This window comes from Pristiophorus japonicus, chromosome 9, assembly GCF_044704955.1.
Source record: "Pristiophorus japonicus isolate sPriJap1 chromosome 9, sPriJap1.hap1, whole genome shotgun sequence".
In the NCBI taxonomy this organism is placed as follows: Eukaryota; Metazoa; Chordata; class Chondrichthyes; family Pristiophoridae; genus Pristiophorus; species Pristiophorus japonicus.
The window spans coordinates 161,247,309-161,271,996 of NC_091985.1; the positions used below are offsets into that span (position 1 = coordinate 161,247,309).

The following is a 24,688-nucleotide window of genomic DNA, read 5'->3' on the forward strand; positions in this document are numbered from 1 at the left end:
CATGCTGACTCTGCTTGATGGAAAAGCATAATTCAAATGTCCTGCTCGTGCTTCCTTAATAATGGTCTCCAGCATTTTCCCAACGACAGATGTTAGGCTAACTGGTCTATAGTTTCCTGCTTTTTGTCTGCCACCTGGTCTCCGATCAGGTTGCTCCTGGGCCCTGATCTCTCGCTGCTGCTCGCCCCGATCATTCACCACACCTCTGCTATACGAGGGCCCTGGCGAAGTTGCTGCCCACGCTCCAATCGGCGACCTGGGTTATGGTGTCGTCACCCAGTCGCCCTCCTTGAAGCCGTCACCTTCTGGAACGGCTTGGGCTGCATCTTGTAGTGGCATGCTCCTCCTCATATCCCTGATCTGCAGCTCGCAGGTCAGTGCAGCTCCAACAACACTCGAGAAGCTCGGCACCATCCAGGACAAAGCAGCCCGCTTGATTGGCACCCCATCCACCACCTTAAACATTCACTCCCTCTACCACCGGCGCACCGTGGCTGCAGTGTGCACCATCTACAAGATGCACTGCAGCAACTTGCTAAGGTTTCTTTGGCAGCACCTCACAAACCCACAACCTCTACCAACTAGAAGGACGAGGGCAGCATTCGCATGGGAACACCATCACCTGCAAGTTCCCCTCCAAGTTACACACCATCCTGACTTGGAAATATATCAGCCGTTCCTTTATTGTCACTGTGTCGAAATCCTGGAACTCCCTCCCTAGTGAAGGTACTCCCTTCCTGTGGGAGCACCTTCACTACACGGACTACAGCAGTTTAAGGCGGCGGCTCACCACCATCTTCTCAAGGGCATTATCATTATCATAGGCAGTTCCTCGAAATCGAGGAAGACTTGCTGCCTCTTTAAAAGTGAGATCGCAGGTGACTGAACAGTCGAATACGGGAATCAGTCTCTGTCACAGGTGGGGCAGACAGTCGTTGAAGGGGTGGGGAGCCTGGTTTGCCGCACGCTCCTTCGGCTGTCTGCGTTTGATTTCTGCATGCTCTCCGCGACGAGACTGGAGGTGTTCAGCGCCCTCCCGGATGCTCTTCCTCCACTTTGGGCGGTCTTTGGCCAGGGATTCCCAGGTGCCGGTGGGGATGTTGCACTTTATCAAGGAGGCTTTGAGGGTGTCCTTGAAACGTTTCCTCTGCACACCTGGGGCTCGCTTGCCATGTAGGAGTTCGGAGTAGAGCGCTTGCTTCGGTAGTCTCGTGTCGGGCATGCGGACGATGTGGCCCGTCCAACAGAGCTGGTCGAGTATGGTCAGTGCTTTGATGCTGGCCTGATCGAGAACACCGACGGTGATGCGTATATCCTCCCAATGGATTTGCAGGATCTTGCGGAGGCTGCGCTGGTGGTATTTCTCCAGCGGTTTGAGATGTCTGCTGTATATGGTCCACTTCTCTGAGCCATATAGGAGGGCGGGTATCACTACTGGCCTTGGACAACGTGGACCATTTTCCATACCTCGGGAGCCTGCTATCAGCAAGGGCAGACATCGATGACGAGGTCCAACATCGCCTCCAGTGTGCCAGCGCAGCCTTCGGTCGCCTGAGGAACAGAGTGTTCGAAGAACAGAACCTCAAATCTGGCACCAAGCTTATGGTCTACAGGCCGTGCCGTGAATTTTGATGACCGGGGGTTGGGGGGAGGGGCAATGATGTGTGGTGGGATCAGGTTGGTGGAGGACTTTTGTCTCACGGATGTTTAGTGTAAGGCCCAATCTTTTGTACGCCTCGGTGAAGGTGTTTCCAATGGCTTGGTGTTCAGCCTCTGAACGTGCGCAGATGCAAGCATCGTCCGTGTACTGTAGTTCGACGACAGAGCATGGGACGACCTTGGATCTAGCCTGGAGGCGACGAAGTTTGAACAGGTTCCCATTGATTCTATAGTTTAGTTCCACTCCAGCGTGGAGCTTGTTGAGTGTGAGATGGAGCATTGCAGCAAGGAAGATCGAGAGGAGCATTGGTGCGATGACACAGCCCTGCTTGACCCCGGTCTGGAGGTGTTTTGGGTGTGTAGTGGATCCATTGGTCAGGATCATGGCTTGCATGTCGTTGTGAAGCAGGCGGAGGATGGCGACAAACTTTTGGGGGAAGCCGAAACGGAGTAGGACGCTCCATAGTCCCTCATGGTTGAGTGTCAAAGGCCTTTGTGAGGTCAAAGGAGGCCATGTACAAGGGTTGGTGCTATTCCCTGCATTTCTCTTATAATTGTCGTGCCGTGAAAATCATGTCAATTGTACCCCTTAGTGAACGGAATCTACATTGTGACTCTGGGAGAAGCTCTTCAGCCACAGGGAGAAGACGATTGAGGAGGATTCTTGCAATGACTTTCCTCGTGGCTGACAGCAGGGAGATTCCTCTGTAGTTGCTGCAGTCAGACTTGTCCCCTTTTTTGAAGATGGTCACGATTACGGCATCTCTCAGATCTCCTGGCATGCTCGCCTCCTTCCAGATAAGAGAGATGAGGTCATGCATTCGTGCCAATAGTGCTTCTCCATCATACTTTAGTGCCTCAGTGGGGATTCCATCTGCTCCTGATGCCTTGTTCTTGAGCTGATGGATGGCCTTTTCTACCTTGTGCAGGGCTGGGGTTTTGCTGAGATGGTGGCAGGTAGCATGCTGCGGGATGGAGTCGAGGACACTTGTGTCCAAAGGCAGAGTTTTGGTTAAGGAGATCTTCCAGCGGGGCCTGACTGCCCCGGTGTCCTTGATGAGTGTCTCCCTGTTCTTGGCCAGCAGTGGGGTGGGGCCTTGGATGTTTGGGCTGTAGGTGGACTCGACTGCGGTGACGAATCCTCGCACATCATGGCTGTCAGCCAGCTGCTGAATCTCCTGTGCTTTCTTCACCCACCATCTATTCTTTAGGTCGTGTATTTTTTGTTGGACCTTGGCCTTCAGCTGCCTGTAGAGCTGCTTTACTGCTCCTGAATTGGGTTGCTGCTTTAAGTTCAGAAATGCCCTACGCTTGCGGCTTATTAGCTCCTGGATCTCCTGGTCATTCTTGTTAAACCAGTCCTGGAGTTTCCTGGTTAAGTGGCCGAGCGTCTCTTCGCAGGCACTGGTTATGGTGGCCTGGAGGGCAGACAAAGCGCTGTGGGCACTCTGCGTCTTGCGGTCATTGAGGATCGACAGGTTAGCAATGAGGCGCTGACTGTATAGGGCTCTCTTAGCTAGGTCTTTGAGTGCCCCAGCATTGATTTTTTTTGCGGCACTGCTTCTGTTGCCGTCGCTGCTTTGGGGCTATGTTGATATCAATGATGGATCGGATTAGGTGGTGGTCCATCCAACAGTCGTCAGTTCCTCTCATAGTGTGGGTGATGCGCTCATCCTTGCGATCCCTGGCTCAGACGATGACATAGTCGAGCAGATGCCAGTGCTTGGAGTGAGGGTGTTGCAATGAGGCCTTGTACTTGTCCCTCTGACGGAAGAAGGTGTTGATGATGACAAGTTCACGTTCGAGACATTTTGTCAGGAGCAGGGTAGCGCTGAAGTTGGCTTTCCCTTCCCCCTCTCTGTCAATCACGCCTCCCCAGAGGTCTGTGTCCTTTCTAATTCTGGTGTTGAAGTCGCCGAGCAGGATCAGCTTTTCGTCGATAGGGACTCGATATAGGGATTGTTCGAGGCTGGAGTAGAATTCCTCTTTGGCCTCATCTGTTGCGTCCAGTGTTGGGGGCGTACGCACTTATGACTGTGGGGCATTGGTTACGGGATAGGGTGAGCTGGAGAGTCATGAGGCGTTCACTTATCCCGCAGGGGGAGTCCCTGAGGCGGTCCACCAGCTCATTCTTGATGGCGAAGCCAACTCCATGGAGGTGGTGTTCTTCCTTTGGTTTCTCCTTCCAGAAGGTGTAACCACCACATAGAAACATAGAAAATAGGAGCAGTGGCAGGCCATTCGGCCCTTTGAGTCTGCACCACCATTCAATATGATCATGGCTGATCCTCTATCTCAACTACATATTCCCACTTTTTCCCCGTAGACTTTGATGCCTTTTGTATCTAGAAATCTATCTCCCTCTTAAATATATTCCGTGACTTGGCCTCCGCAGCCTTCTGTGGTAGAGAATTCCACAGGTTCACCACCCTCTGAGTGAAAATACTTCTCATATCGGCCCTAAATTTCCTACTCCGTATCCGGAGACTGTGATCCCTTGTTCTAGGCTTCCCAGCCAGGGGAAACATCCTCCCCACATACAGTCTGTCCAACCCAGTCAGAATCTTTGAGCTGGCCTTCCCCGGATGGGCTGCACTTCAGTGTCTGTGAAGCGCTGCGGGATGTGCCAGGCGCTAAATAAGTGCCAGTGTTTGTCTGCCCGCACGGGAGCTGCGGCTCGCAGTCAGCCCGCTCCAAGGGCTGCGGCCCACTCCAGGCGCGGCAGCTGTCCGCCTGCCTTTCCCGCCCGGGCTTTAAGGGCGGCGCCTGCGCACTGCGGCTGGGCGTGACGTCAGCCACGTGCTGGCGCAACGTGTGTGACGCTGCACGTGAGGCGGCGCCTGCGCGGACCGGCGGCTGGGCCGGGCTGGGCTGAATGGCGCTGGCGGCGCGCTGGCTGCTCCGGGCCCGGCTTCGGCTTCGGCCCACCGCCGCAACAAGCTGGGGCCGCTGGACACGCGTCAGTAAGGCCCGCTCTCCTCGCTGCATGCTGTGCTGTGCCGTGCCGGATGTTGTTGTGATTAGTGACCACAGGGACTGTTTTACATAGAAAAATCAGACGTTGTCCCAGGGTCAGAGGTCAGAGCATAGTTCTGGGGGTCAGGGGTCAGAGCATAGACTTGGGGTCAGGGTGTGGGTCAGGGGTCAGAGCATAGACTTGGGGTCAGGGTGTGGGTCAGGGGTCAGAGCGTAGTCCTGGGGGTCAGGGTGCGGTCCTCGGGAGGCAGGGTCAGGGAGCGGTCCTGGGGGTCAGGGCGTGGTTCTGAGGGTCGGGGGTCAGGGAGCGGTCCTGGGGGTCAGGGCGTGGTTCTGAGGGTCGGGGGTCAGGGAGTGGTCCTGGGTGTCAGGGGTCAGACTGTAGTCCTGGGGGTCAGGGTGCGGTCCTGAGGGTCAGGGGTCAGGGTGCGGTCCTGGGGGGTCAGGGAGTGGTCCTTGGGTCAGGGAGTGGTCCTTGGATCAAGGCGTGGTCCTGGGTGTCAGGGGTCAGAGTGTAGTCCTGGGGGGTCAGGGTGCGGTTCTGGGGAGGCAGGGTCAGGGAACGGACGGATGTTAGGGCGTGGTCCTGGGGGTCAGAGCATAGTCCAGGCACCCCGTGCACTGCCAGTGTGTCTCGGGCATCTTTGCGCTGCTTGCCCAGTGTCAGAGTGCACTGCTGGCCCAGGGTCTCGGGCACTTAAAAATATCACTGCGCTGTGAATGCTGTAGCTCAACTGAAGTATGCTGAAATAGCCTCATTCGTATTTGTTTTGGAGTACTTTAACAATTGCACAGTGGAATGGAACGCTGTACATTTGAAGGGGAATTGTTTTCTTTGAGTGCGGAGAGATGGAAGAGTACTTTTTAAAATCTCGAGCACTGTAACCAGAAATGCTGTGTTTTATCTCAAGGTTTCTATTTTGACTTGTAGAGGCAAAAAAATGCCATCTCATGGTGACCTGTTAAATACCTGCCAACAGAGACGTCAGCCTTGAATCTAAATAAATGTCCATTCGTGTTGAAGGGACTGAAAATCTGGCCCAATCAAATAGGGTGGGGGATGTAGCAGATGCAAGGACCAATAGGACAGGTCTCACTTTAGGGAAAAGGTATTCCCTCTGATTCCCTTTCTGCCCTCAATATATCTGGGCACGTGCTATTGACTTCATCCTTCCCCATAGTGTTATTTTCCCATTTAAAATGTGCATAATCCATATTGGCGCAGAAATTCTGGCCTCCCGGGTCCGTACAAAGTTTCTATGGACCTGGGAAGGCATCGCAAAAGCTGATTTTCAGAGCACAATTCGCATGCGCTGAAAACTGGCTTTTCCGATCTGTCAAGCAGACCCTCCGCATCTGGGAGCGAGGACATTTGCTTGAGCAAGATTGCGGGATTTACTCATATCTTGCCCGACAAATGTCCTCAAAACTCTTGCGCCTGATAAAAGCAGACGCATAGCCTACTTTTATAAGCGTAAGAGTTTTAAAACACATTTAAAACATAAAAAATAAAATTTAAAAAACACATTTTATTTTTAAAACCCTGCCCACTACATTAAATTTATTTTAAAGCATAATTTAAAAAACTTTAAAAAACATTAGAAAGATATATATTTTTAATAATACATAAATAACTTTTATTTAAATTAATGTTAAATATGTAGTGTATTTTTTTATTGTTTTGTGTGTTTGGGGGGGTTCTCTTTCATAATAATGGGAACTCCAACTTACGGAGTTACCATTATTATGAATGAGAACATACTTTACCTGATTGGCTGCCCAGAGCCATGTGACTGCAGCGCCAGCCCTGCGCACGTCCCAACGTGCATGCGCTGCGACGCGCAGTCAGTGGAGGCCTCAGGACCAGGAACTTGCTTGGGCACAGCAGCTTCAAGTAGGTGCGCATCTTTTTTCCAGAATCCAGCGAACGCCCACGGGAAGGATAAACCGGGATTTCTGGGCCATGAATTATTGCTGTGCCTTTAAAGTGTAAAGAATTCTAACATGTTAATTGACTAACTTTAATCTAATTCCCTATTTATTTTCTCGTGGGACTGACTTTTCATTTGTCGGCATGGCTATGTAAGCTGCTGCCCTGTTGCATAACATCTCAAAGATGACCGCTGTATGATGCAGTCACGCCATCACTCACTCATCAAGTCTGTTTGGATGACTTGAATTAATAATAAAGGCTTTGTTGGTTCTCTGCTAAGGAAAAGATAAGATAAGAGCAGATAAAGCAATCTGTCTGAGCAAACTGTCCACTTTAACAGCACAGACAGTGTTTATCTGCTTCATTTATGACTTGGCAACAGTGCTCCTCTCCTGAATTTAACTTGCGAAATTAGTTTATCTTTTTAACTATTTTTGCAGAAAAAGTTGGAAAATATGCTGGGCCTGTTATTGTGGGGTAAGTGGCATGTTTTAGAATGGACATTTAGCCATGTTTGAAGTTATTGTACTACATGTTGGATCATATCTGAAATATATACAGCTCAAGCCTGCAGTGATTGATTGGGGCCTGGCCCATGAAACACTGAAGGAACCTTTAGTTCACTCCATGGCCTCGCCCCTCCCTATCTCTCATCTTTTTCAGCCTCACAACCCCACAAGATGTCTGCATTTTCAAGAACATAAATGAACTGCTCAATAATATAAAAGCCTGTGTATCCCTTGCAGTGTCGCTGCAGTTGCTCCCTTCACTAGCAAATGTTCTTTCTACTGTTCTTAAGCCATCTTGAATGAAAGCGTGATGTATTCTCCACATTTTCACGCAACTATATAGATGACCCCGAAAGCGTCCATGTATTACTGTCATGTTTAAACAGTTCTGCAAAATTTCAATAACTCTGTAACTTTGTGACTGTGACAAAGGCAAACTATCCCTCCTCGTCCTTCTCGACCTGTCTGCAACCTTTGGCACGGTTGACCACTCCATCCTCCTCCAATGCCTCTCCACCAATGTCCAGCTGGGTGGGACTGCACTCGCCTGGTTCCATTCTTATCTATCTAATCGTAGCCAGAAAATCTCCTGCAATGGCTTCTCTTTCCACTCCGGCATTGTTACCTCTGATGTCCCCCAAGGATCTGTCCTTGGACCCCTCTTATTTCTCATCTATATGCTGCCCCTTGGCGATATCTTATGAAAATACGGAGTCAATTTCCACATGTACGCTGACGATATCCAGCTCTACCTCTCCACCACTTCTCTCGACCCCCTGCTTGATATCTAAATTGTCAGATTGCTTGTCTGACATCCAGTTCTGGATGAGCAGAAATTTTCTCCAATTAAATATTGGGAAGACCGAAGCCATTATCTTTGGTCCCCGCCACATACTGCGTCCCCTAATCACTGACTCCATCCCTCTCCTTAGCATCAATCTGAGGGTGAACAAGACTGTTCACAACCTAGGTGTCATATTTGACCCTGAAATTAGTTTCCAGCCACATATCTGCAGTATAACTAAAACCGCCTTTTTTGCAACTCTGTAACATCGCCCGCCTCCACCTCCGCCCCGCCTCAGCTCTTCTGCTGCTGAAGCCCTCATCCATGCCTTTGTTACCTCTAGACTTGACTACTCCAACTCACTCCTGGCCGGCCTCCCGCATTCTATGTAAACCTGAGGTCATCCGAAACTCAGCATCCTGTGTCCTGACTTGCACCAAGTCACAATTTCCCATCATCCCTGTGCTTTCTGACCTACATTAGCTCCCATTTAAACAACACCTTGTTTACAAATCACTCCATGGCCTTGCCCCTCCCTATCTCTGTAATCTTTTTCAGACTCACTACCCCACAAGATGTCTGCGCTCCTCAAATTTTGCCCTCTTGAACATCCCTCATCATTATAACTGCTCAACCATCGGTGGCCGTGCCTTCAGCTGTTTGGGCCCTAAGTTCTGCAACTCCCTCCCTAAACCTCTCCGTCTCTCTACCTTTCTTTCCTCCTTTAAGACACTCCTTAAAACCTACTTTTTTAAAAAGCTTTTGGTCATCTGCCTTAATTTCTTCTTTTGTGGCTTGGTGTCAACTTAATCTGTTTTGTCTTGTAACACTGTGGTGAATGAAGCGCCTTGGGATGTTTTACTACGTTAAAGGCGCTATATAAATAAATGTTATGTATTTATGCCGCCAGTGGAGCCCTGTAACAATGTATTTCAGGAAGCTGCTGTGCAACAGTCACAGTGCGGCAGAATGATTCCCTTCGCACGCCTGCTCCACAGCATTCGGAGAATCTTTGCTCATCTTGTCAAGGCTGATTGGAGCCAGCTTAGCCACTTTTGTTCAGATTTTATACTCCTAATGACCATTGTGCAGCCACACAAAGCTGCTGCCCTTTTGGGTTGGCACCACTCATTCAAATGCATTGTCATTCCCCTAGCAAGGACATCCTCAAAGTCTCCTTGATAAAAATGCAACATCCCAGCCGACCACCCTAAGTGGAGGAAGAGCATCCGGGAGGGTGCTGAGCACCTCGAGTCTCATCGCCGAGGGCATGCAGAAAACAAACGCAGGCAGCGGAAAGAGTGTGCGGCAAACCTGTCCCACCCACCCTTTCCCTCAACGACTGTCCCACCTGTGACAGGGACTGTGGTTCTCGTATTGGACTGTTCAATCACCCAAGAACTCATTTTTAGAGTTGAAGTAAGTCTTCCTCGATTCCAAGGGACTGCCTATGATGAACGTCAACTCAACACAATGCCAAATAACTTGAACTAAAAGCATCTTTAAGCAGCTGGAATTTTCGGATGATATTGTACAGTGTAAAAGCATGAAAAGTTGACTGGTCAGTATAAGGAAGTCATTGAGTCTCGAGCTTCTGCATTGTTAGATAGACTTCCTGCTTCCTTCTTGGTCTGTCATGTCACCAGGACCATTTGGTTAAATTTGCTACCTTTTACTTCAACTGCCAGCAGCTGAGAGAGAAAGCTAGGCTCATGAATTGCATGTGACCCTTCATCAGGGTTTAGTCGAAACATCGCCTAGATGGGTGGGATGGAATTTCCCAGAGTTCCCCCCCCCCCCCCCCCCCCCAAATTGACCTTGGAGGCTTTTTGATCTGTTTTTTTTTCCTCTCTCAGGAGATCCCATGGTTTGGCGTGGGGTGGAGTGTATATGTTGTGATTCACAAGGTATCGCAATTGTGTGGGACAGGCTCGATGGACCAGATGGTCTTTACCTGTCCGTCATTGTTCGTATATATCACCGAGATTCTCCTCTAAGTGCTCTCAATGTATTTCCAACATTTTCCATTTTTCGTTCCGATTTCCAGCTTCATGTTTTTCCATTACCCTAAACATGTGTATTCAATGGAAACGTGTTTAGAAAAAGAGTCAGCTTACTTGACCCTAAATGTTTCAGCGGTTTGTTGAAGCAAGTTAATCTTGTCCTTTCTTGCCTACTTTAGCGGCTGCATATTTATCACCTATGAAATCCTGGCACTGGGAAAAAACGTGACTCTCGACACACAGGCTGTAGAACAAGAGAAGCTGAAATCATATATCTATGTGCACACCATTCCCCTGGAACAGCAAGGTTTGCAGGGTGAGTCCCGCCGTGCATTAAATTCACTCTTTTTTTTTAAGTTAGGTTTATTTTTTCATTCCTGAGATGTGGATGTTGCATTTATTGCCCATCCCCAATTGCCCCTGAGAAGGTGATGGTGAGCCGCTTTCTTGAACCGCTGCAGTCCGTGTGGTGAAGGTGCTCCCACAGTACTGTTGGGGAGGGAGTTCCAGGACTTTGACCCAGCGACGATGAAGGAACGGCCGATACATTTCCACGCCAGGATACTGTGTGACTTGGAGGTGATGGTGTTCCCCTGCACCTGCTGCCCTTGTCCTTCTAGGGCCCTCAACATTTGTGTATGGGCGACCCCTGCAAATACCCCTACATTTCCAGGGGCACCCAAACCTCTGAATGACCTTGTCACCTATCTAAAGGAATATAGTGCTGTCATTGTAGAAAGCATTATTTATTACAGCAACAGAAATAACATGCTAGGCAGTCAACAAATGCGGAAATCTGATGACATCAAGGACCCTATGATTCCCCTTAAGCATCCAAAGTCCTGGGCAGCCTGGATTATGTTCTGCAACTCCTATAGAGAACTCTGAGTCGTCTGTGTGTAATCACGACATTTGGATTACACAAATGGAAAGTCAGTCTTCTTGAGGTTACTTATTCGAAAGCTGTTGTGGATGTTGTTAGAACTATCTTGCTTTGATGTTTTGGTTGGTTAAGCCTGAAAATGTAACATTAAAGTTGTAGAAATGGTCTTTCCGGATGTGCGATGAATGAATGAAGCTCATCCAGCGATCCGAGAACAAAGGAACATATGGTGGAGTAAATACTCCATTTGTATTTCTTTAATGAGATAATATTTTAATGTACTGCATCACCCTGATAACGTTATCCCTGCTCTTACAGTTTGCCAATAGCTGAAGCCAAACAGAAAGAGACAAGCTCGATATATGCATTGAAAGAGATGGGCCGTTCAAACTCTAATCTAATTAAATGAGTGTAATTGTCCTGCTAGTCCAACTTTATAAGGACACTTCTACCAAGGTTGACTTCATTTCTTGTAATTTGTCATCGTGGCAGATTTAGAATTAGTGCGGATCATGGATTTCACACATTGTTGGCACCAATAGATTTCTGTGTGGGCTCCTGAGGGCAGATTTTCCATTTCTTGCAATGCTTGAGCAATAGCGAGTGCCACTTAAAAGGGCCATTTGTTAAAAGTGACTAAGTGGATTAGCACACTGTTACTTCAGCTTGTATCTGGCTCAGACTGATGTGTTGAATTCATTTCCCTGGGCGAGAGCTGGATCTCAAGTGAAATGAGCTTTAAAAACCTGAACTCAGTTCCCACTTGATGGGAGCTCCTGCAGTTCAACACTTTGGGATCATCAATTTGTTGCCATTCAGAGGAGTCATTGAAGTTTGGAGCAGTGTAACGGCAGCTTTATCACGGTTTATCCCAGGTGTATGTAGTGTAAAACTTACTGGATTTATGGAATAAGCATACATTTCCTGTTCAATATTTTTAGCTTGATAAAACAAAAATTCTCCCTTCTACTCCCACCCTCAAAGTGGAGTGCGAATTTAATTTTTATTAAAAATTGTTCTTGAAATGTGTGCGTCACTTGCAAGACTTGGATTTATTATTGTGGTGATGGTAATCCCGCGATGATGTTCAGTAAGGAATTCCAAGACTTCGACCCAGCAACAATGCAGGAACAGTAATGCAAGTCCAAGTCTTGGACTTGGAGGGAGATTTGGAGGCGATGATTATATGGTTTTATATTGGATGGTGATCTGCTCCAACCAGAAAGTTTGTATCTTTTTTTTCCATAATCATCCCATTCACGAAGCCCATGTTTTGTTCATTCTGTGTTCATTGTTGGCTTTGCTGTATTTCAGGAATTACAAGCAAGGCCAAGAAGCAACTGCACAGGGCAGTTAAAAGACTGGTGCAAGCCGCAGCCGAGATCTTTTCATGGCCACTGGCTGGTCAGTATGTCTCAATATTTCCATTGTTACTGCAGGATGGAGTCATAGCACTAGACAAATGTTTAACCATTAAATTATGAATACAAGAGGTTACATTGATGCAATGGTGTAGCACTTTGGGATCGCCTTATGTGAAGCAACACATTGACGTGTGGGAGCCGCATGTTGGGGTAGCGATGTGCAATGTTGCACATTGGAGTTGTGATTATGTTGGTACCTCCGCTCGGGGCCATAAAGGAGTGGAGGTGCGGTGGCCCGGGAGCAGCGTGGTGGCCATTTCAGGGAGCAACGCAAGCTGGTGCAGGAGGGCGACGACTTGGAGAAGGGCGACTGGATTGGATGTCATCAAAATCCAGGTCGCTGATTGGGCAGGTACAGCAGGAGAGGCGGCAAGCAGCAGTAGCCGCGAGGTCGGGGCGAAGGAGCGGTGAGGGATTGTAGAGCGACGTGATCGGGGCCCAGGAGAGGCGAGGGCCTAGGGGCAGCAAGGGCCAGCCCACACTGCGATATGTGTGCACAATAGGTCCGTGCAGTAGAGCTGGTCTCCAGTCGTCCTGGTTAATCTTTGCCACTGGAACAAGACCTAGCTCTGTCAAACCCCGTATGGTGGCTGGTGTGCAACGGCCACCACAAGTTGAAAAAAATCCACGCAAAGGCATCTTCCAACCTTTAACATGTAGTTCAGGACCTGGAATATTGCTTCCACGAGTTCATTGAAACACCTATGAACTCGTGGAAGCAAGTCACCCTCGTTGGAGGGACCGCCTATGATGATGATGATGTTAGGAAATGCAGCAGCTAATTTGAGCACAACAAGCTCCCACATACAGCAGTGAATAAATGTCATTCAACTGTTTGTGTTGTTGTTCGAGGAATAACTGTTGGCCAGGATACTCGTGAGAACTCCGCTGCTCTTTTACGAATAGTGCCATGCGATCGTTTATGTCCACCTGAGAGAACAGACGGGAATTTGGTTTGATGTCTCACCCAAAAGACGTCCTTCCGACAGCACAGCGCTCCCTCAGGACTGAACTGAGTGTCAGTCTAGATTTTGTACCTGATCTCTGGAATGGGGCTTGAACCCAAAACTTTTTAACTCTGAGACGAGAGTGTTACCACTAAGACAAGGCTGTACCCAACTTGTTTATCCCACCGAATGTGTTTGACTTGGTGAGTTCCTCATAGCGCCTCAGAAGTTCTGGTGAAAGATTGCCAATTTGAGTTGCTTACTTCATTAACTTTCCACTTTTCCCTTCCTGCGCGTGAAAAAAGCCAAAGCATGTCATGTTTTGGGATTATCTTGAATCGTCAAATTTAGAACTATTTTGTTGTGAACGTTGATGCCAATCACTGTCAAATAGTAGTCCACACTCGCTGAACTCAGTTCCTGTTGGATTTCAGATGTTCTGCTCCTCTAAAGAAATATTGGCATCCATGTAAGATCAGGGCCAATGTCATTCGTATTTGGACAGTGAATTACGTTCAAATCGTAGCTTTCCCTCACATTACATTATTGGGCTTTAGTCAGGGAGTCATTTTTGCAAAAGGCAGCTGGCTGGGCTGCCTCAGATAAGGGGGAAGAAGTGAGTATGTTTTCCCACATTAGGCAGGTGCACCCCCCTTGTTTCCCCAGGTACAGCATGGACTCATCCCTGGAGATGAATCATTCTTTATTGTGGAGGTTGGCGCGTATTTGGGGCAGAGGAGAAGGTTACACAACCTGCACTTTTAATGTACTACCACACAGTAAACTCCAGCATTCTCAGGAGTTGTTGGTTTTGTTTTAAATGACTTTAGATCGTCTCGAACATTTGATGTAAATCTGGAACATGGGAATTGCTAGATGAAAAGAGACCAGTGTCCATCTAATTCTCCTTCTACCATCTTGGTACCGCATGAGCGCCGGGCCCTGGGACCTCATGGGCCACCCCGACCTGCGAGAGAACATCTCCGCAGATCGGGGCTATAAAAAGAGCTGGAGTGAGCCATTGCAGCTTCAGCGTGAGCCGACACAAATGTGCAACGGCTTCGAGGTGGGCGACTGGGTAACGTCATCAGGACCCAGGTCGCCGTTTGGCACGTGGGCAGAATCATCGGCGGGCCTTGGTACAGCAGAGGAGCATGGGAGGTCGTAGCGTGCATGAGATGAGTGATCGGGGCAAAGGAGCGATGGGTGATCGTGACGCAGGTTCGGCGAATGTTTGGTGCGGAGGTGCAGCGGGAGATCGTAGCGGAGGTGCGACGAGTGTTTTTGTGGTGGAGGAGCGGTGAGGGATCGTGGCAGAAGTGCAGCAAATGTTTGTGGCGGAGGAGCAGCAAGAGATCGTGGCGGAGGTGCAGTGGATGAGGGTACGGGACCTAGAAGAGGCGAGGGCCCAGGGGCAGCATGGGCCGGCCCATACTGCGATATGTGTGCGCATTAGGTCCGTGCAGCAGAGCAGGTCTCCAGTCATCCTGGTTAATCCCTCGCCACTGGATAAAGGCTGAGTTCTGTCAAACCCGTGTGGTGGCTGGTGTGCAACGGTCACCACACGTTAAAAAAAAATCCACGCACAGGCATCTTCTACTCCCTCAGTTGGAGTTCAGGACTGGAACATCGGGTCCTTCATTGAAACATCTGTGAACTCATGAGGAAGCAAGTCATCCTCGTTCGAGGGACCGCCTCTGATGGATGATGATGGCATGATACAATGATGGAGTTATTGATTAGGCATGACTATCAATTTCTATCAATTAGCCAATAACTAAGCCACGCATGAGGTGACGAAAGCCCCCAGCGGTGGAGCTTTGCGAACCAGAGGTCCAAACTCAGCTTTCCTCCCCAGTATGCTACACTCACCACACATCGCGTCTCATATTATTCATACACTGTATTCTAAAATGTTGTTTTGGAAAAACATGCAGATTCCGGCACGGACACGATGGGCTGAAATGGCATCCTTCCGTGCTGTAAATGTTTGTTATGGTGGTGAAAATTCTTCTGTATGTGGAATTTGTTTGATTTCTTTTTTACAAATGTATTTTAATTTAGATGAGCTGAGTGCAGTGTTTAGTTCCTGGCATTGTAGGTGTTCTTGGATACAGTGCGCACATTGTGTGCTGTTTCCTTGTTTGTAATGTAGAATTCTGAAATGAATACTTGGGTTGATGTCTTTGAGTTGAGCGCCACTCTGTCGCTGCTGTAGGGCGAGTAGACTCACTGTTGCTTTATTTTACCGGTTGCTTTGCTTAAATAATTATTTTTCCTAAAAACAAAAGTTACAGCCAGTTCCCAATGCTGTTTTTAAATATGTAAGTGACTTGTGCAGATTCTGAAATTGGCCTAGTTCTTTGTGCTTTACAGAGTATTACATGAAACTAGATGTGGAAGACCATGAGTCTGGTTTGTGGCGTCTTCTGAAACGGGCGCAGTCGACAACGAAAGCAGTCCGAGTGCATGCTGTTCAGGAACTGGCAAAGAAGCATCTCTGGCACGGTACAAAAATGGGACTAGATGTCCATATTTAACCTGTAGATTAAAAAAAAACAGATTTTACCATCGTCACTTTGCTATTTAGCACCCCATTTCCTACACTTCCGGAGTTGATGTTTGAACTTCAGTAAAGAAATTACACATGGTGAAGTTTGAAGAACAATGCAAGTTTACAGCACAGGAGGAGGCAATTCAACAACAACTTGCATTTATATAGTTCCTGTAACAGAATGTCTGCCAGCTCTTCCGAAACAATTTCCACAGCCCTCCCAATATCCACCCAGCATCTTGATGTTTATCTAGTTTTCTCTTGAAATGTACAATGTATTGGTTAAAAGGCTTTTGACAAGGTCCCACACAAGAGATTGCTGTGCAAAATTAAAGCATACGGTATTGGGGGTAATGTATTAACGTGAATAGAGAACTGGTTGGCAGACAGGAAGCAGAGAGTCGGGATAAATGGGTCCTTTTCAGAATGGCAGGCAGTGACTAGTGGGGTGCCGCAGGGCTCAGTGCTGGGACCCCATCTATTTACAATATATATCAATGATTTAGATGAAGGAATTGAGTGTAATATCTCCAAGTTTGCAGATGACACTAAGCTGGGTGGCGGTGTGAGCTGTGAGGAGGATGCTAAGAGGCTGTAGGTTAGGTGCAGTATAATGTGGATAAATGTGAGGTTATTCACTTTGGTGGCAAAACAGGAAGGCAGAATATTATCTGAATGGCGACAGATTAGGAAAAGGGGAGATGCAACAAGACCTGGGTGTCATGGAACATCAGTCATTGAAAGTTGGCATGCAGTACAGTAGGTGGTGAAGAAGGCAAATGGCATGTTGGCCTTCATAGCTAGAGGATTTGTGTATAGGAGCAGGGAGGTCTTATTGCAGTTGTACAGAGCCTTGGTGAGGCCTCATCTGGAATATTGTGTTCAGTTTTGCTCTCCTAATCTGAGGAAGGACGTTCTTGCTTTTGAGGGAGTGCAGCGAAGGTTCACCAGACTGATTCCCGGGATGGCAGGACTGACATATGAGGAGAGACTGGATCGACTGGGTCTGTATTCACTGAAGTTTAGAAAAATGAGAGGGAACCTTATAGAAACATATAAAATTCTGACGGGACTGGACAGGTTAGATGCAGGAAGAATGTTCCCGATGTTGGGGAAGTCCAGAACCAGGGGTCACAGTCTAAGGATAAGGGGTAAGCCATTTAGGACTGAGATGAGGAGAAACTTCTTCACTCAGAGTTGTTAACCTGTGGAATTCTGTTCCGCAGAGAGTTGTTGATGCCAGTTGTTAGGTATATTCAAGAGGGAGTTGGATGTGGCCCTTATAGCTAAAGGGATCAAGGGGTATGGAGAGAAAGCAGGAAAGGGGTACTGAGGTGAATGATCAGCCATGATCTTATTGAATGGTGGTGCAGGCTCGAAGGGCCGAATGGCCTACTCCTGCATGTAGTTTCTATGTAAACAATTCTTAAAGTGAAATTGGAGGGGGAGAAGCAGATAGAGAGTAGAATAGAATGTATGAAAACTGGTAATCAAAGTGTGTGGTGCATTGGGTTAACTCACTGCCTCTTAGTTTTGGGAGCTATGTTTGATTCCAACTGATCTGACAGAATGAAAGACTGCTCTTTCTGCCAGTTTTACGAGCCGGACATGAAGCGAGTTTGGGAACTGAACCTAATTCCTAGTAGGTACAAAACTGCCTACAGATTGGTAATATTACTGAAGCCTTGAGAAGAACTGGTGTAGCAAATGGTCAAATTTATACCCAGTTCTGAATTCCCCTGTTTAAATAAGTGCTTATGGACATCGATAACATTAGCATAGCCTCTTTAACACGTTCTGTAATAAGGATGCATGTTTTGGGGATTGTTACTAGCAGTATGAAGGGGGAAACTCGAAGAACATTTTTCACACCAAGCATTATTAAAACACTGAGGGGTAGAGGCTCTGTTTTGGGTTCAATCAGGTGATTGCACTCAATCCGCTGGTTAGGTTAGGCTTCAAGTTTCCGCTAAAATTGATCTGCATTATCAAAAATGTAAAATCTCCCATGCGCCAGCACAATCGGGCAATAGCATGTCATTGCGCAACCCACTTGCGTTTAAAGTCCCCCGATATTTGCCGCTGGTTTGGTCAATTCCACCTGGAAATCCGACCCCAGAATGTTGTACCATAAGTGGCTATTCAGGCAGAGACTATAACGTCATTTAAAAGGGAAATGCATAAGTATTGGGAAAGGCAGAACAAAGAAAGGATATGGATACGAGCGGGGAAATAAGATTAGAGCAGATGGCTCCAGTGAGAGCGCAAGCAAAGGCCTGGTGGACCGAGGGGCCTCTTTCTGTGCTGCAATGTTCATGTTCATTTGCATGTTGCAATTTATTTGTCTTTTTTAAAGTATGTCACTAATCTCTCTCTGCTCATACTATGAGATCCTTGAAATCTATGGAATGCTTTTCGAGAGAGCAGAGATTTTATTTTTGAAGTATTTTAAGGAATCTGTGCATATATTCATCTAAAATAGAGGCAAGTGATTACAAGATAGCTTTACAAATTCAGTGATTCAAATAACATGATAAACCACCTTGGGGCTGCCAAGGGATAGACCGAGTAATTACAGGCCAGTCAGCCTAACCTCAGTGGTGGGAAAATTATTGGTTAAAATCCTGAGGGACAGGATAAATCTTCATTTAGAAAGACACGGATCAATCAAGGACAGTCAGCATGGATTTGTTAAGGGAAGGTCGTGTCTGACTAACTTGATTGAATTTTTCGAGGAGGTAACCAGGAGGGTCGATGAGGGCAGTGCGTATGATGTAGTGTATATGGATTTTGGCAGAGATTTTGATAAGGTCCCACATGGCAGACTGGTCACGAAAGATCCAGGGCAAAGTGGCAAATTGGATCCAAAATTGGCTCAAAGGCAGGAAGCAAAGGGTAATGGTTGATGGGTGTTTTTGTGACTGGAAGGATGTTTCCAGTGGGGTTCTGCAGGGCTTAGTACTGGGTCCCTTGCTTTTTGTGGTATACATCAATGATCTAGACTTGAATATGGGGTAATGACTAAGAAGTTTGCAGATGATACTAAAATCGGCTGTGTGGCTGATAATGGATAAGAAAGCTGTGAACTGCAGGAAGATATCTATCAATTGGTCAGGTTGGCAGAATAGAGGCAAATGGAATTACATCCGGAGAAGTGTGAGGTAATGCATTTGGGGAGGGCTAACCAGGAAAGGGAATACACATTAAATGGTAGGACACTGAGAAGTGTAGAGGAACAAAGGGACCTTGGAGTGCATTTCCACAGATCCCTGAAGATAGCAGGCCAGGTAGATAAGGTGGTTAAAAAGTCATACGGAATGCTTGCCTTTATTAGCTGAGGCATAGAATATAAGAGCGGCGGGGGATGGTTATGCTTGAACTGTATAAAATACTGGTTAGGCCACAGCTGGAGTACTGCATTCAGTTCTGGTCACCGCATTACAGGATGAATGTGATTGCACTGGAGAGGGTACAGAGGAGCTTTACGGGGATGTTGCTGGGACTGGAGAATCTTGGCTATGAGAACAGATTGGATAGGCTGGGTTTGTTTCCCTTGGAACAGAGGAGGCTGAGGGGAGACCTTATTGAGGTATATAAAATTATGAGGAGCCTAGATATAGTGGATGGAAAGGACCTATTTCCCTTATCAGAGGGGTCAACAAGCAGGAGACATAAATTTACTGTAATTGGTAGAAGGTTGAGGGGATTTGTGGGGAAATTTCTTCACCCAGAAGGTGGTGGGGGTCTGGAACTCACTGCCTGAAAGGGTGGTAGAGGCAGAAACCCTCACCAGATGTAAAAAGTACGTGGATGTGCACTTGAAGTGCCGTAACCTAAGGGCTATGGACCAAGAGCTGGAAAGTGGGATTAGGCTAGATAACCTTTTGTTGGCAGGCACGGACACGATGGGCCAGAATGGCCTCCTTCCGTGCTGTAAGCTTCTATTCTATGAATTTGTGTCTTCATTTAACTGCCTTATAACTCCTAGTAGCTCCTTTTGTGTGTGATACCTGCCCTCCTATATGGCTCAGAGACATGGACCATGTATAGCAGGCACCACAAAGCACTGGAGAAGTACCACCAACAATGCCTCCACAAGATCTTGCAAATTCACTGGCAGGAGAGGCGCACCAACATCCCCAGCATTGAAGCATTGACCATGCTCGACTAGCTCCAATGGACAGGCCACATCGTCCGCATATCCGATACTAGACTCCCAAAGCAAGCGCTCGACTCAGAGCGCCTGCACGGCAAACGAGCCCCAGGTGGGCAGAGGAACGCTTCAAGGACACCCTCAAAGTCACCCTCAAAGTCTCCCTGAAAAAGTGCAACATCCCCACAGGCACCTGGGAATCCCTGGCCCAAGACTGCTCAAAGTGGAGGAAAAGCATCCAGGAAGGCACCGAAAACCTTGAGGCTCTTCACCGGGAGCACACGGAAGCCAAGCGCAAACAGCGGAAGGAGCGCACAGCAACCCAAGCAACCCCAACTGCCCGTCCCTTCAACCACCGTCTGCCCTACCTGTGACAGAGTCTGTAGGTCCCGCATTGGACACATCAGTCACCTGAGAACTCGTATTAGTGTGGAAGCAAGTCATCCTAGACTCCGAGGGACTGCCTCAGAAGAAGTATGAATTGGAGGATGAACTAGATTTAGATTAAAAGGATAGAGGAAAGGTGGGGCTAATTAGGGTCAAAATTTGAAATCTTCTTGTGTTAGCTTGAGGTACTAAATGAGTACTTTGCATCTGTCTTCACTGAAGAAGGAATGTTGCCAATATCACAGTAAAGGTAGAGGGGGTAGAGAAATCGGTTAGGGTAAAAATAAAGAGGAGGTACTTAAACAGCTAGCAGCACTCAAAGGAGAAGTGTCACCCGGCCCAGATCAATGCTAACTGGCTGAGGGAAATAAAGGTGGAAATAGCAGAGGCTTTGGCCACAATCTTTCAATCCTCCTTGAATATGGGAATGGTGCCAGAAAACTGGAGGCTTGTTAATGTTAAACCCTTGTTCAAAAAAGAGAGATAAACTAGGCCAGTCAGCCTCACATTGGTACTAGAGAGCACAGGGGGAATTTTAACCCCCCCAAAAACAGGTCGGTTTGGGTTGGGTGGGATGCTAAAATTAAAAAAAATATATCAAATCTGTACCCAATCATTCTCCCCTTGGGCCCATTTCCTATCCGCTCGTTCGCCCCGCGCCGCGATTGCCAACCCACGCCCCCTCGAACCCCCATATCTGCCCCTGATCTCTCTGCAACCCCATGCGATCACCCCCCACCCCTTCCGCCATACCTCCAAATCATGCTGTATCCAACTCCCCCGCGATTTCTCTCCGAAGGAGCAGGAAACCTACCTGCTTCTGGGCCGTGACCTCCTCTGGCTCGTTCCCTGCCCGACAGGAAGCCAAGCCTGCCTTGACCAGAACTCCTCTTCCATTTCTCACCCCCCCCCCCCCCCAACCAGGCCTGGAAATGCTGACCCAGTAAATATCGGGGCCTTTAATTCCGGACAGTTGACACTTGGAAGAACAAAGGTTAATAAATGACAGCCAACATGGATTTATTAAGCACACATTGTGTCTTATCAACTTGATTTAGTGATCATCATTTTAACTTCACATTTGCGCAAAAGATTAGTCCAGTGGGTAGTGGAAATGTTAGCTCTCATCCAAGTATTGGTATTAAATTTAGTAAGAATGTAAATTTTCTTTATTTGCAGATTATCAATATAGAATTGTGGCCCAGGCATGTGATCAGAAAACTAGCATCGGGCTAGCCAGATCTAAAGACGTCGACCCTCGCTTTTTTTTAAGTCCTCCTTTACCAAAAGTAATTGAGGTTAGTATATCCTTTCATCTTCTTTGATGTCTTGTTTTGCATTTACAGTACAGTGATCGTGTTTGTGTGCAGTGGTATTGATTTAGTATGCATTTACACGATTGCGGTTGGGTTGGTGTGAAGCAGTTTCATAACATAAGAAATAGGAGCAGGAGTCGGCCATACATCCCTTCGAGCCTGCTCCGCCATTTAATACGATCATGGCTGATCCGATCATGGACTCTGGTCCACTTCCCTGCCCGCTCCCCATAACCCCTTATTCCCTTATCGGTTAAGAAACTGTCTTTCTCTGTCTTAAATTTATTCAACGTCCCGGATTCTACAGCTCTCTGAGGCAGCGAATTCCACAGATTTACAACCCTCTGAGAGAAGAAATTCCTCTTCATCTCAGTTTTAACTGGGCGGCCCCTTATTCTAAGATTATGTCCCCAAGTTATAGTCTCCCCCATCAGTGGAAACGTCCTCTCTGCATCCACCTTGTCAAGCTCCTTCATAATCTTATACGTTTCGATAGAAGAAAAACATAGAAAATACGTGCAGGAGTAGGCCATTCGGCCCTTCTAGCCTGCACCGTCATTCAATGAGTTCATGGCTGAACATGCAACTTCAGTACCCCATTCCTGCTTTCTTGCCATACCCCTTGATCCCCTTAGTAGTAAGGACTACATCTAACTCCTTTTTGAATATATTTAGTGAATTGGCCTCAACAACTTTCTGTGGTAGAGAATTCCACAGGTTCACCACTCTCTGGGTGAAGAAGTTTCTCCTCATCTCGGTCCTAAATGGCTTACCCCTTATCCTTAGACTGTGACCCCTGGTTCTGGACTTCCCCAACATTGTGAACATTCTTCCTGCATCTAACCTGTCTAAACCCATCAGAATTTTAAACGTTTTATAAGGTCCCCTCTCATTCTTCTGAACTCCAGTGAATACAAGCCCAGTTGATTTAGTCTTTCTTGATAGGTCAGTCCTGCCATCCCGGGAATCAGTCTGGTGAACCTTCGCTGCACTCCCTCAATAACAAGAATGTCCTTCCTCAGGTTAGGAGACCAAAACTGTACACAATACTCCAGGTGTGGCCTCACCAAGGCCCTGTACAACTGTAGCAACACCTCCCTGCCCCTGTACTCAAATCCCCTCGCTATGAAGGCCAACATGCCATTTGCTTTCTTAACCGCCTGCTGTACCTGCATGCCAACCTTCAATGACTGATGTACCATGACACCCAGGTCTCGTTGCACCTTCCCTTTTCCTAATCTGTCACCATTCAGATAATAGTCTGTCTCTCTGTTTTTACCACCAAAGTGGACAACCTCACATTTATCCACATTATACTTCATCTGCCATGCATTTGCCCACTCACCTAACCTATCCAAGTCGCTCTGCAGCCTCATAGCATCCTCCTCGCAGCTCACACTGCCACCTAACTTAGTGTCATCCGCAAATTTGGAGATACTACATTTAATCCCCTCGTCTAAATCATTAATGTACAATGTAAACAGCTGGGGCCCCAGCACAGAACCTTGCGGTACCCCACTACTTACCGCCTGCCATTCTGAAAAGTACCCATTTACTCCTACTCTTTGCTTCCTGTCTGACAACCAGTTCTCAATCCATGTCAGCACACTACCCCCAATCCCATGTGCTTTAACTTTGCACATTAATCTCTTGTGTGGAACCTTGTCGAAAGCCTTCTCAAAGTCCAAATATACCACATCAAATGGTTCTCCCTTGTCCACTCTACTGGAAACATCCTCAAAAAATTCCAGAAGATTTGTCAAGAATGATTTCCCTTTCACAAATCCATGCTGACTTGGACCTATCATGTCACCTCTTTCCAAATGCGCTGCTATGACATCCTAAATAATTGATTCCATCATCTTACCCACTACCGATGTCAGGCGGTCTATAATTCCCTGTTTTCTCTCCCTCCTTTTTTAAAAAGTGGGGTTACATTGGCTACCCTCCACTCGATAGGAACTGATCCAGAGTCAATGGAATGTTGGAAAATGACTGTCCGCTATTTCCAAGGCCACTTCCTTAAGTACTCTGGGATGCAGTCCATCAGGCCCTGGAGATTTATCGGCCTTCAATCCCATCAATTTCCCCAACACAATTTCACGACTAATAAGGATTTCCCTCAGTTCCTCCTCCTTACTAGACCCTCTGACCATTCTTATAAGATCAGCTCTCATTCTTCTGAATTCCAATGAGTAGAGGCCCAACCTACTCAACCTTTCCTCAGAAGTCAACCCCCTCATCTCCGGAATCAACCTAGTGAACCTTCTCTGAACTGCCTCCAAAGCAAGTATATTCTCTCGTAAATATGGAAACCAAAACAAAACCAGTATTCCAGGTGAGGCCTCACCAATACCCTGTGCAGTTGCAGCAAGACTTCCCTGCTTTTATGCTCCATCTCCTTTGCAATAAAGGCCAAGATTTACACTAACACTGCAGTTCGTGTGCCGATCCAGAAATAAAAGGCCAACAGCATTCCAGAGCAAAGTGTGGAGTGAGACTCCAATGTCATCCAAATCCAAATCTGGATTTGCAATACCAAGGTTTAGTGTCCGGGCAAGCAAGACTGCTTTGCACCAACACTACTACTGTCAAGACATTTAACGTTTGAGCCTTTCTTCCTGTGGTCCACCCTGCCCCTGTGCGGTACATAAGGGTGAGCACTGCCCTGGAGGATCAATTTGTTTCATCCCCAGAGCAAGATAAATTTATGGCGCGAGTACTCTATCCGATTTCCAAATCTGAAGGCTGTTGTACTATTGCCCCAACTATTCAGTTGAGTTTATCTTCCGAATAATAATTCTCAAAATAATAAATTTACTATTAATTTCTTGAAAATATTTGCCTTCAGTAATATTTTTTCCTTCACCCTCTGTGTAGTTACCCTACACGTGTATATCGAGCAGAATATGAAGAGCCCTTGTGCTTTCAGCGTGGCTACTAATCAGCTGTTGTTTTCACTGTTTTGAATTGAAGCACAATGTGGCCACTGATAACACCTGCCTTGGTTTTTCAGCTCGTATCAACTGGCTCTGAAGGTTTCAGGACATTCTGTGGGGAAAGCATACACCACGCCAAGATGCTCAAATCCAAGCACCACCTGGTGCCTGTACAACAACAACTTATATTTATCTAGCACCTTGAACGTAGTAAAACATCC

The 24,688-nt window shown here is 47.2% G+C and overlaps 1 protein-coding gene across 3 annotated transcripts in view; it reads left to right on the forward strand.

Moving 5' to 3' along the window:
• The first annotated feature begins 4,510 nt into the window (after positions 1 to 4,510).
• serac1 (serine active site containing 1) overlaps positions 4,511 to 24,688 on the forward strand; it is a 114,250-nt gene continuing 94,072 nt past the window's right edge. For all 3 annotated transcript variants that reach the window (XM_070890011.1, XM_070890013.1, XM_070890012.1), the window contains exons 1-6: positions 4,511 to 4,622; positions 7,009 to 7,045; positions 10,044 to 10,180; positions 12,062 to 12,151; positions 15,495 to 15,626; positions 21,392 to 21,510. In XM_070890011.1, coding sequence (XP_070746112.1) covers positions 4,535 to 4,622; positions 7,009 to 7,045; positions 10,044 to 10,180; positions 12,062 to 12,151; positions 15,495 to 15,626; positions 21,392 to 21,510 — 603 coding nt within the window. In that variant the 5' untranslated portion in view covers positions 4,511 to 4,534. The remainder of the gene's footprint in view (positions 4,623 to 7,008; positions 7,046 to 10,043; positions 10,181 to 12,061; positions 12,152 to 15,494; positions 15,627 to 21,391; positions 21,511 to 24,688) is intronic.